This window comes from Castor canadensis, chromosome 2 (assembly GCF_047511655.1).
Source record: "Castor canadensis chromosome 2, mCasCan1.hap1v2, whole genome shotgun sequence".
In the NCBI taxonomy this organism is placed as follows: Eukaryota; Metazoa; Chordata; class Mammalia; order Rodentia; family Castoridae; genus Castor; species Castor canadensis.
This window is the reverse complement of record NC_133387.1, coordinates 180,842,057-180,855,665: the sequence shown is the minus strand read 5'-3', so window position 1 is coordinate 180,855,665 and position 13,609 is coordinate 180,842,057. Positions and strand designations below refer to the sequence as shown.

Sequence of the window (13,609 nt, the reverse complement as noted above, 5' to 3'; positions counted from 1 at the left end):
GCCTACTCTCTCTCTCCTCCTGTCATCTTCCAGGCACCATGTGTCTTAATGACTGGTCATCGCACCCTTTCTTCCCCACCCCCAATCATCCCAGATATCTGGTGCTCCTGTTGTCTCACCTCCCTCCTGTGTCTTCAGCCTTTCCCTTTCCATAACTTCCTTCTCTGTAAACCTAGACACGCTCACTCTAGACCAAACCCCAGCCTTCCTTCAGTGCTATCCCATCTCTCCCATCCCTTCCTGGTCAGAGTCCTTCGTAGCTTGTTTCTACTTTGGTATCTCCTATTTGCCATTTTATGTGCGATTTGCTTCTGTAATGTGACCCTGGCCTCATCGTTCTACTTAAATTCTGTTTTTTAAGATCACAGATGAACTGCAGATGGAAGGGTATACCTATAATCCCAGCACTCAGGAGGCAGGAGGACTGCAAGTTCAAGGCCAACCTGGCCTACTTAGAGAGTTATAGGTCAGCCTGGGCTATATAGTAAGACCACCCCTCTCAACCAACACAAAATGAAACAACGTCACGGATGACTTTTTCCTCGAATGAATGGCACATTTCAGGCTTTAATGTCATGGCCTGTGCACATGAGGCACTCTGTGGTGGAGGTCCTCATCGCCTCTCCATCTTCAAATTCATTTGCCACCATTCCCAAGGCCACATTTTATACTCTAGCAGCACTAAATTGTGGTCATTCTTCATATTATTAGGTTGTTTTCTTTCATCTGTGCCCTTTTTTGGGCTATGCTCTTTCCTTGGAATCCCGTCCTCTTGACTCTCATTCCTTCTTGACCACCCAACCCCTGCTTATCCTTTGGGACTTGGTATGGACAGGCATTGGTGAGTCTGTCCCCAGGCTGAGTCTGGATTGTGTATCTATTTACCTCCATTACTGCTTCGATCAGATGATCTCATTATCTGTTTATGTTCTTGTCTCTACCACATGTGATGAGCAATTAGAGAAAAGACCCCATGCTTTATCCCAGCACAGCACAGCGCCTGGCAGGCAGTAGTGCCAAATTAATGCCTGCTGGATGAATGACTGAAATCTGCCTAGACAAATATTCCCAGAAGTGGAAAGAGTTGAGTTGAGTGTTGCAGGGTAAGCATTGCCCAATGAAGGGACTCCTCGCTGCCTTGGGGTGGGTTCCTTAGGAGCAAACCTGAGATGGGGCTTCTTGGGGAAGTGAGAGAAGCACCATGGGAAGAGAGCTCAGCAAGGCATGATCTAAGCCAGAGATTGCTTTAGCTTGGGCTTCTAAAAGTTCTGAGCATGACCTTCACCATGGACTTGGTCCCCAATATTGACAGGTCATTGACCAAGGGCTACCCCTGGGATGGAGGAGAGGGAGTGGTGGCTCATAACTTTCCAGGCAAAGTGGTTCCCCTTGGGACAAGGTCAGATGAATTACCACTTGCCCACAGTCACAATGACTGGGGATGGGAGGCCTGGGTGTGACACAGAAAACACTTCTCATGCTTGAATCATAGGAAATGGTGGGCCAGGATGACACAACTTGGTCCATTTAGGAGACTGCAAACTGTGGGGCAAGATTGGTGTGGAGAATGCAAGTGGGCTGGCCCTGAGACTCCAGGCCAGCACCTAGAGAGCTCAGAAGGATGTGTTGAGCATACCAGACATGTGCTCCAACTCTGCAAATTGCTTAAGTATTCGATCCACTTTTTTCCATTGCATTGTTCAAATGCTGGCATGGCAGGCGCGGGTGAATGAAGAAGAAAGGCAAGCCTAGAGTCAGAAAGGCAAGTTAGGATGGTTCAGGGGTCAAGTGAAATATGAGGAGGGTCCGAGCCAGGGCAGAAGTGATGAGATTGAGAGAGGTGTTGCTGAGGAGAGATGAAAGAGGTCAGGGGAAGAAATTCCTGGTCAGAGACCAGCTCCCCTGTTGACTGGTTGACTCTATTTTCCATCCCACTCTAACTCAGTCACAGGCTATAGGCTGTGGCTCATTAGAATCAGAATAGTTCAAGGGCAGAGCAGTTCTGGACTTTTATGTTAAGGGATTTCCCTGTGGTCTGAATTTAGAAATTTATAGACTGAAGCCAGAGTCAGGGTTCCCCTCAGTGTGAGGCATTGTTCTGCATACCCACCAGGAGTCACAAGGAAAAGGTGGACAAAAAGATGAATAGCACACGCCTCCTGCCCTCAGGTTGCTCATAACCTTGTAGGTGAGGCAGAAGCAGATACGATCAACCATAACACAAGGCAGGTTGTGCTACGTGCTTCAGTGGCTGTGTGCATGTACATGATCTTGGCCAAACAGGGGGGAGAATACAAGAAAAGTATAAATAACACACTCTGCTTGCCCAGGTGAGGGAGTGATTAATTCTGACCACAGTCTCAGACTCAGAAATCTTGCTTTATAGGACAGGTAACCTTGGGGCAGGGTCTGGAGGATGAGAGGGAGGCTGATGGCTGAAGAGTGGCATGCCAGGCAGACAGAGGGACTGGCAAAGTGAAGCCATCCTCCAAGGAAACAAAATCCCAAAGGAATGAGTACATTGGGGCTGACCTAAAATAAATCCACAGTAGAGCTGGAAATAGAAACACAAGAGTTCTTGGTTTAGGTATTTTATTCTAAACTTTAATTGAATTCTTATTACCCTCTCATTACCTTGGAGAAAACAATTTGAACTCCTGGGGGGAAAAGAATGCGACATAAACAGAAGGGACTGAAATAAATAGGTATATTCGTGTACAAAGGATAGTCATTTAAGTCTGTTGCAATCCTAATAATAATAGTTGGCTGGCATAAACACACTACATGCAAAGATTGTGTTCAACCTTCCCAGGCTCCCCTTGGGACTTGCCTTTCTAGAAACTAATGACAAGGAGAGCTGAGAAATTTCTGGGCCAGCTGTTTTTCTGCTTTCCTCTGCTCTCCTTCTTACAGGTCAACAATGAAAGGCTGTATCTGCCCTTGAAACTGGGGCAAGGGAAGATAAACATCTTTTCCTTTGGCTTCCATGTGGTCGTGGAGACTGACTTTGGCCTGAAGGTTGTGTATGACTGGAAGACCTTCCTGTCCATCACAGTCCCACGCAGCACGCAGAACAGCACCTATGGCCTGTGTGGCCGCTACAACGGCAACCCGGACGATGACTTGGAGATGCCCATGGGTCTGCTCGCACTGAGTGTCAGTGAGTTTGGGCAGAGCTGGGTGAAGAGGGACACCTTCTGCCAGGTGGGCTGTGGGGACCGCTGTCCATCCTGTGCCAAGGCTGAAGGTTTCTCCAAGGTGCAACAGCTATGCAGCCTGATCCCCAACCAGAATGCTGGCTTCGCCAAGTGTCACAGCAAAGTCCACCCCACCTTCTTCTATAAGAACTGCCTGATTGACTCTTGTATTGATGGGGGCGCAGAGCAGACAGCCTGCAGCTGGCTACAGAACTATGCCAGCACCTGCCAGACTCAGGGGATTGCAGTGACTGGCTGGAGGAATTACACATCCTGCTGTGAGTCCTTCTTATTTCTCCTTGTCGGAATTGTTGTGGGAGGCTGGTCTTCCAACTCTGTAGAGTCAGAACAAACTGAGTGGAGCAATTTGAAGCAATGCACTTGGCATTGAGTTTGCTGTCTGAAGCAGGACATGTAACCTCAGCTCCCAGAACCTCCTTTGCATTATCTGTAAAATGGTGTTTGTACTACTTATTTCATGGGTCATCTTTTTTGTGTGTGTGTGGGACCGGGGTTTGAACTCAGGACTTCACGCTTGCTAGGCAGGCATTCTACCACTTGAGCCACTCTGCCACCCTATTTTTGTGTTGGGTATTTTTGAGATAGGGTCTCACAAACTGTTTGCTCACAGCTGGCTTTGAACCACCATCCTCCCAATCTCTGCCTCCTAAATAGCTAGGATTACAGGTGTGAGCCACTGGCACTAGGTTCATGGGTTATCTTGAAAGATGAAATGAGATTGTGTATGCAAAGCACGGAGGACCATGCATGACATTTGAACTCAATGCTAACCAGAGACTAATGGAGGAAGAATTAGGTAGTTCGTTCATTCATTCATTCTTCTAGAACCTCATAGGTCCATCATTGCTTTGGTAATTTACACACTTTTTCTTTTTTTTTCTTTTATTCATATGTGCATACAACGTTTGAGTGATTTCTCCACCCTTCTCCCCCCGCCCTGTCCCTTTCCCCCTGCCCCCTACATACTTTTTCTAAGTGTGTCACTCTGTTTGATTAATAAATGTCATGTTAGTCATCGTGCTTACAAAACATAGAATATTAAGAGCATGCCAGAAGTTATTGAAGCTACTGGATTTTAGCCTTGACTTTGTCCTTAAGGATCTGTGTGACCTTGGATCAAGTCACTTTTTCTCCTTGGCTCAGTTTCCCTTTCTGAAGCACAGCCATAATGCTGCCTATACCATTTATACTAAAGAAATGTCAAGAGGGTTCAATCAGTTAATTGGAATCCCAGCACTCAAGAGGCCTGCTAAGTGGTATTGTTATGTGAACAGTTTTCTCTGAGCCAAGCCTAGCATTAAACACTGTACCAACATTATCTCATTTATTCTTCTCAATAACCCAATTAGGCAAGGAGAAATTGAGACTCAGAGGAGTTAAGTAACTTGATTAAGGTCAGACAATCTTGGTGGCAAAGTCAGGATTTGACTGTCTGACACCAAAGCCCATTCACTACACTAGTAGACTGTGGACTGGAATATTTGTCTGCATATAGCATATCCAAATAGGAAAAGGTTAGGGGGAGAAACCACTGTTAGACTTTGGCTAACTTGCTGTGACCTGTTTTCCCATCTCAGTCTCATTAACAATAGCAAATTTCTTTTAGAAGCTCTGACTGTATAAAAAGCCTGAAAATTGATGCTGAATGCCTAGAGCTCTGAGTAGGAATACAGCAGGGTTCCCAGAGAACAAAATCCCATTTTCATCCTGGAAAGGAAGATTTACATGTAAAATCAGGAGCAGCATTGTGGTTTAGTGTTCACACAGTCAGTTCACATTCTACACACAGTCATTGGAATCATGGAAACGCTGTGTGTCCATGAGGACGTGCGGAGGGGAGGTTGTAGAAAGAAGTGGGAGAGAAAAGACAACAATACCATTTCACCCAGCCTCAGTCCCTGAGTGAAGGAGAGACGGACATGATGCTGGTCGGGTCGATTGTTCAGGCACATTGGCCTCTGATGTCTTCAATAAATAAATATGCCTATAAAAAGTCCATGTCTGATAAAACCCCACAACTACTCAGGACTCATTGGGGTCAGCACAGCAGGACTAGAGAGCTTGCCTTCCATTGTCAGAAAACTAGGCTTAGAATCCAGAGGCCTACATACCCTACAGGATTGAGAAACAGGTTTATAAGAGGAGACTTGGCCTGTTTTCTCTTAAGATCTACTGCAGTGAGCTAGTTCCATCTTTATCTGTAGCTGTGCATGATTGCTGTACTGCAATCATGGGATGGCTGGGATGGAGGGAGGGGCATGATATGCTGTCATGTCAACCACAGGGACATTCTCTGAGGAGGAATTCTCACCAAAACTGATGGATCTCAATTTTTGTCACCCATGGGAAGGGGAAAAAAATGAGTCAGCAAGACCCATAACCTCCCTTCAAGGAAGGTCACCCCACCCCTACAGAGCTTGGCTATGGATAGAGGATATGAAGATAACTTTTCTTGTCCTCCTGTCCCCTCTACCAGCAACTGTGTCCTCTCTCCTCAAAGTCCTGTCCAAATACTGGTGGCCTCCTCTGTGCCTTGGCTAAATAGTTGGGGGAGCTCTGTCTTTGATACTCAAACTTAAGTTTGCCCTGCCTCAACCTCAGCCTTGGGTCTCATCCCTGCTGTAGCTGCCCCCAGCATATCCCAGGCATCATCGGGACCAGCAGGTAACTGAGAATGGTTCCCATCATGGGGTGGTTTAGACGTTCCTCTGCTTCATCATTTCAGGACAGGGGCAAAGATACAAAAAATGGAACACCTGAGGGGATGGTGGTCATGAATGGCCAAAGAGAAACTAAAATAAGAGAACAAGTATGTATTTCGAAGACAGTATGTAGGTAGAGATTGGGGGACATGGTTAGAGGATGGAAGAGATTGAAGTCTACCTCAGTCACTCAACAGAAAGTCTGGCTTTAATGTGGTCCCTTGTAACTGTATTTGGGGTGCCTTTGACCTCTGAGAAGAAGGCACAGGAACAAACCTCAATTGTTTTACTAAATCCAATTCAGCACTCACATATCGATCTGGTGCTTTCAGGAGAAGAGGGGTTAAACCAGATTGCCCGTTCATCTTGTGTTTTATTGGTAACAAGGTAGAATGGCAGTGTTTCTCAATGATATTGGCTGTTCCTATCAATGACATAATTTATTACTCAATTACCTCAATAGTAATACATTGGAAAGCCTCTTCATTCAGGTTGAACAAATAGGCTTGGAGGGAGAAAGGAGGGAAAGTGTGTTAATTACTAATCCCATCTTAAAATTGCTTCAGCTGAGTCTGTCCTTCTTCCAGTCTCTTAACAAGGACTTAGAGCAGTAGATAGTGAGGGCACAGTGTGAGGAACAAACGAGAACTAAGTGACAGCGATCCTGAACTCTTGCTGTGTGTTAGGCCCTGTTCTGGGTATGATGTGTGGGCTGGCTATATGATCCCTTCCGCAGGAAGAGGAAGCTGAAATAAAGTAGCTTTCTCAAGGAAGGTGGCTTGGGTAAGTGGGAAGGTGGCTCCAGAGACTGAGCTTTTCCTGGGGCAATGCCACCTCTCTGGCCTGGTCACCCAGCACCTGACATACAATGTATTAGTTACTTTCATGTTGCTGTAACAAAGCACCTGACATAAACAACTTAAGGAAGGATTTGTTTTAGCTCATGCTTGCAGGGATTTCAGTCTATGGCCACTTGGTTCTGTATTTCTGTACCTGTGGTGAAGAAGGAGTGGGTGGAAGAGGAGGCTGCTCATCTGGTGATAGACAGCAAATAAAGGAGGGAAGGGCTGGGGGCTAAGGCTTACCCTGTGACCTACTTCCTCTGACTAGGCCCCACCTCCTAAAGTTTCCAGAACCTTTCAAATGAGCACCACCAGCTGGGAACCACACAATCAGGAGTCTGTGGGGGAACATTTCACATTCAAACCATAACATCTGGGAAATGGCCAGGTAAAGGTGATTATTATGATTATTTTCCTTTTATCAGAGGCACTTTTTGCTACTTCAGGATCCAAAGTCCAAAGTCTGGTGATTAGGGTTTTTTTCTGCACATTCAATAAATTCCTGTTGAATAATTCCTGCTGCAACTACAATGATTACTGCCATCAATAGCAGAATCTGTCATTGTAATACCAGGGAGGAAGGAAGAAAGAAAGCATAGTAGCTTTACAACTTGCATCACATTTTATCTTAACAGCTGCTTGACAAGGGAGATAGTATCAGTCCCATTTTACAGATGAGAAAAGAGAGGTTCAGAGAGAGTAAACAACCTGCCAACGTAACAGTGTTACTTGGTGGTAGAGCCAAGGCTCACACTCAGATCAAAAGCCCTTGTCCATTCTGATGCACTAGGCTGCTTTTCAGGGGGTCCATTCACCTGCTATCCACCTAGGGCAAAATGCTAATCCAGTCTACTGGCTACAGCAAAAAGCGTGCTCTTGACCATGGCACAAGTCCAGGTGTAGAGCCCAGTTGTCACTACACAGTCCTCAGGACTTCACTCGAGGAGCAACAGATCAGTGTTAAGAATTGGAAAGTTTGTTTTTGAGAACCAAATGTTTATTAACCATCTGCCAGGTTCTCACCATTGTTCTGGGTGCCATAGAAAAATCTGGAATATAAAGTCAGGAGTTACAGTCTTGTTGAAGAGATAGGACCCATTTGAAACACTTGAAAGAGCAGTGAACATCTTCCCAGATATTAGAAAGTATTCTAGAGCTTCCACCACTGTTATTACTGACACATGAACAAGCTAAATAAAACAAGTTAGTAATAAAAACAAAACAAAGCCAAGTGCTGGTGGCTCATGCCTGTAATCTTAACTACATGAGAGGTTGCGATCAGGAGGATCACGGTTTGAGGTCAGGTGGACAAATAGTTCATGAAACCCCCATTTCCAAAATAACCACAACAAAATGGACTGGAGGTGTGGCTTGAGTGGTAGAGTGCCTGTTTGCAAATGTGAAGCCCTGAGTTCAAATCCCAGTCCCACCAAACTAAAATGATACTGGAACATGAATGGATAGACCAAGCAGTGAAAAGATGGCAATGTCCAGAAATATGCCTAAACATTAAAGAGAAATTTTATATAGGACAGCTGACATTTCAAATCACTGAAAGAAAAATGTTTGGTAAATAGTAAAGGGATGAAGCTGGGGAGAAAAAACCCCAAAAGAGTTAAATCCCTCCTTTGGTTCTCACTGCAAAATAAAGTCCAGACAGAACAAATATTAAACACAAAAAATTAGATTTATGCTCTTAGATTTAGCTCTTAGTACTACAAAGAGCTGGGTGTAGTAGCATATGCCTGTAATCCCAGCACTTGGGAGGCTGATGCAGGAGGATCACGAACTTGAGGCTAGTCTGAGCTACAGAGCAAGAAGCTGTCTCAAACAAAGCAAAGCAAACAAACAAAACAGAAAAAGGAGGGAGGGAGAACTAGAGGAAAACAAAGGAGTTTTGTTGTTGCTTTTGTTTAATAATCTTGCAGTGGAGGGGGCTTTTCTAAGCAAAACACCCAAGCTGTAGAGGAAAACCTGATAAATTTGATTGTATTAAAATTTTATGTCTTTATATGGCAAAAACATAATCAAAAACAAAAAAGTACAAATTTTTTTAAAAGCAGCAAACTAACAGAAATGATAAATATTTTATAACATGTATGACACATAAAAGCCTATTTTTAATTTATAAAGAACTTTTACAATTTAATAAGAAGAAATTTCAACAACACAGAATGCACAAAGGGTGTGAAAAGGCGATGCATGAACAAATTATAAACAGCCTCCCAGAGAAATGAAAGCTAAATGAGTTGCATCAGAGACAGTAGTCTGACCTTTCCAGTTCCAGGTAGCAGAAAAGTTGGTGATAAAATCAGCGAGGATGCGGGGAGCACACCTCCCCACAGAGCCCAGGAGGGGACTTGGCCCAGTCGCTTCTCTAGAGGGCAGCTCGGTAGCTTCCATCAAAACTTAAGGGGCTAGGAGTGTAGTTGAGTGGTAGAGCACTTGCCTAGTGTGCATGAGGTCCTGGGATCCATGCTAAGCATGTGCGTGCACACACACACACATGCACACACGCACACATGCACACACATGTGCGCGCACATGCACACACGCACACATGCACACACGCACACACACATGCACACACGCACACACATGCACACATGTGCACACACACATGCACACCTGCGCACACATACACACATGCACGCACATGCACACACATGCACACAAGATATGTACACTTTGACTCAGAAATTCCACTAACAAACTTAAAAATAGGGCAGGGAATGGTGGCTCGTGCTTGTAATCCCAGCTATTTGGGAGACAGAGATTAGGAGAATTGCAGTTCAAGGCCAGCCTGGACCCCATCTCAACCAACAAGCCAGGCATGGTGGCATGCAGCTGTCCTAGCTACATAAGAGGCAACAAGAGGATCATAGTCCAGGGTGGCCATGGCAAAAATGTGAGAACCTACCTGAAAAACAAACCAGAAAAGGGCTAGAGGTGTGACTAAGGTGGTACAGCGCCTGCTTAGCAAGCATGAGGTCCTGAGTTCAAACCCCAGTATCACACACAAAAAAAAAAAGACTCAAAAGTATATGTACAATGGGCAAATATACACACAGCCATATTCACTGCCACAGGCAGTACGATAACTGTAACTCCAGACTGAGTAGAAGATGCAGTGAGCAAAAGGTTTTGTAAATTGTGTTCCCATTTATGTAAAAAAAAAGTAGGTATAAAATGTACACACACACACACACAGTCATATATATGCATATAAATTCTGGAAGAATTGATTATAACTTATCAGAGGTTGAGTTTTCATTGCACTTGTGCAGTTTTCTTTTTCTACCACATGTAGGGATATCTTTTGAGCTAAAAATATTCTTTAAAATATATAGTATAAACTGGCATGTGAAGCCAGCTTGGGCTCCATGCTGAGTTCAAGGGCAGCCTGGGCTGCATAGCAAGACCCTGTCTCAAAACAACAAAGAACAAAAACAAAGGCTGGGATGTATCTCAGCAGTAGAGCACTTGCCTAGCGTGTAAAAGGCCCTGGGTTCCATCCTCAGCAGTGCAAAAAAAAAGATGTGTATAGATATATATTTTTTTACTTATATATATAATATATATGTGTATATATCCATATATGTTATATATTATGTGTATTATATGTATAAGTGTGTATGTAATTTACTTTTATATATAATATATACATTTGCTTTTTATATAACATACAATATTATGGTAGTGGTTATATGAATATATATGTGTTAAAAATCATAAAATTGTGAACTCCAAAAGTACCTTTTACCACTAGATAACAGCTAATCCTTCCATACCTATTGAAAATTATTGTATAGAGTAGATATTCTGACATAATCATAGTTTTGCTTTTACTATACATTGAGATAATAGCTTCTGTAAAACTTCTAAGTGAACCCATCTTTAAAGACTGGCTAATACTTAACTGAACATTTATGCATCCTGCTTTCCAAAAATGCATCCAGATGCATTTGGAAAGTGGTAGAACATAGCTGATGTGAGCAGTTTTCACACCTGGTTACATACACAGTGCACCAGTCTCCTGGAGGTTATGGTGCTGGAGTCTACTGTTGATAAGCCACTGGCTTAGAAGGTTCTGTAGAAGTTCTGAGAAGGGGGGTCAGCACCAGTATAGGAGGAGTGAGCAATATGGGTGAGGCACTGACTGCGCCTTAATGAATGGGGAGTTTGATGGCCTGAGAGATCAAAATGAGTGAGCACCTCCAGGCAGGATGGGTGTACCACATGTCTAAGTGAGGTGGGGGTTCGTGTCGAGTGCTGCGTTTCAGGTAGCAGGTATTGAAGACCTCCGAAACCTCTCAAGAAGCTCCAAGCACCCTCCAATTCACTCTGGCCTGTCACTTAAGCATCAGTGAGTCAGACTGAGGCCTTCCATCAGCAGAGAGGGTGGTAACGGCTAAATGTGGTGATCCTCACCACCTCCTCACCCTACGCCTCCATCTCCTTGAGCCAGGGTTGCAAGGAAGCGATTCCCAGCACCTTGTGACTGTGCAAGTCCTGATTTGTCCCTTCTGTTCCAGCGGTCACCTGCCCCCCCAACAGCCACTATGAGAGTTGTGTGAGCGTCTGCCAGCCCCGCTGCGCTGCAATCCGCCTGAAGAGCGACTGCAACCACTACTGCGTGGAGGGCTGTCAGTGTGACACGGGCTATGTCCTCAACGGCAAGAGCTGCATCCTGCCCCACAGCTGCGGCTGCTACTCAGACGGCAAATACTACGAGGTACAGACGGGAGGCAGCGCCTTGAGACTGTGGGGCTCCTGCCAGGAAGGTGGGCCGGGGCAGAGGTCAAGTAAGGCTCAGAGGAAGCTCTTGCTCACTAGGAGATCTGGAAGACCCTCCTCCCTCCTCCACATGGTCAAGGCCTGCTACTCTCTGTCCTGTCTTTCTCTGGAAGCCTAGGCACCCCCCCCCCCCGAGTTCTTCTATAAATCTGAGTTTGCAAGATGTGGCTCGACTTTGGAAATAGAGGGGTTATGAATCTGACATTTGTAGCTGTCTTAACCAAGGACATTTTAAACTGGAAAATATGGCGCTCCATGCTAGGGAGAGAGGCTTTCCCTCTAGCTATTGAACCCCGCCCCCCCTTGCTTCCTTCTCTCTCTGTGGAGGCTTAAACAGAAAGCTGGTGAAGAGGCCCTTCATTGGTGTTTCCTAAGAAAACATATTAGCTCACTTCTTAGACTTCGCATATTTTTTGTTTGTTTGTTTTGGGCCGTCTTTGGAGATGGAACCCAGGGCCTTGCACATGCTGGGCAAGTGCCCCCACTATTGCAATCTTTTTAAATGTTCCATTTTACTAGGCATGAAACGGTCTTGCCAGAGAAGATCTTCAGTCTGTTTAAAAATCACCAAACCTTATGTGGGTGAGTAGACATTTAACCCCAAATACTGAATATCTGCTACTTGCCAGCCACTGTGTGGTGACAAAGCATGTTCCCTGCCTTAAAGAACTTGATAATCTATTCAGGAAAGAAAATGAATGTACTCTAAAGAACAATTACAAAATAACATATCAACAAGTGAAAAATAATACCCCACAGAGCGGATCAATTTTAAATGAAAGAAAGAAGTAGCATTTAAAAGAAATCTAATTGAAATGCCTGAACTGGAAATCAACTAGGCAGATAAATAATGTCTGGTTTTTCTAAAGATGCATTAACTTATTCAAGAAAAACTAAGTTGCCTTGATTTGGGGAATAAATAAAAGAACAGGAGTGTGAATATTTACTTTGATTTCATTTTCACTGGAAAATGTATTTCAAGGTTATGTTACACAGGAAGAAAGCAGAGTAGAACTAACCGAAGAGGACGTCTCAGGGGCGGTAATATTTAAGTTAGCTCACCGAAGTATTATTTGAGGCTGGGTGTGAGAGGCATAGGTAGAAGTATCATGGTTCAAGGTCAGTTTCTGGCAAAAAACTTGAAACCTTATCTAGAAAATAACTAAAGCAAAAAAGGGCTAGGAGTGTGGCTGAAGGCAGTAGAGCACCGGCCTAGCAAGCAGGAGGCCCTGAGTTCAAACCCCAGTACCAACCCCTTCCCCCCCAAAAAATACAGATTATTTGAAAGAAAGAGAGGAAAAGCAGAAGTATTAGAAAATAAAATCAGTTTTCTTATAAGCTGGGAGAAGATATAACCAGGCTCAAAATTTAAAGGACTTTCTTCTAATACTCTGCTTTCATTCTGGAGACTGATCAAATGTTATCTGTCCATCCACTCTGTCAGGCAACCCTCAGCAGGGATCCCGAGTGTCAGTGTGGCCTAAGGGATGAAACCTTGTGTTTGATCCTAGCTGTGCCACTGCTGGAAGTGTGACATTGAACCAACTGTGTCATTTCTCTGAACTTCTGTTTCCCTGTGAATGAAGTGTGGCTAAAAATACCAACTCAGTAGGGCTGTTGTTGTATAAGTAATCTATGCTGGGTGACTGGCCTAATACCTGTCACCTAGTCATTCAATAATTGGCAGCTGGTGGTGTTGTTGCTGTTATTCTCACGAGAAACATTTTGTAAATAAAGAATCCAGGCATGTTAACGAAACGATGCATATAAAAAGCCCTCAAGAAAGGCGCAGTAGAGCTCTCTCGGCTATTAGTAATATAAACATTATTATCTGTTTTTCATCAGAAAGTCAGTGGGTTCTGACAATAGCTTGTATCTGGGAAGCAGCAAACTCACAGAATAAGTAATCCACTGCCACTTGTCACAATTCAAGCAAGCTCGGGGGCTTGTTTATATAGCAGATTTCTCTGGAAATAAAGAGAGAACACATCCAGCCATTAGCAAGTAGGGTAATCACCCAGCTGTCCTTGTCATGTCTAATTAAGGTAAA

At 44.2% G+C, this 13,609-nt stretch overlaps 1 protein-coding gene across 1 annotated transcript in view; it reads left to right on the top strand.

Annotated features, from left to right (window-relative positions):
• The window catches only part of LOC109676727 (tubulin-specific chaperone cofactor E-like protein), a 131,274-nt gene that overhangs the window by 98,720 nt on the left and 18,945 nt on the right, over positions 1-13,609 (top strand). Inside the window, exons 18-19 of the mRNA XM_074066521.1 lie at positions 2,914-3,475; positions 11,298-11,497. Of these exons, the coding sequence (XP_073922622.1) occupies positions 2,914-3,475; positions 11,298-11,497 (762 nt within the window). The remainder of the gene's footprint in view (positions 1-2,913; positions 3,476-11,297; positions 11,498-13,609) is intronic.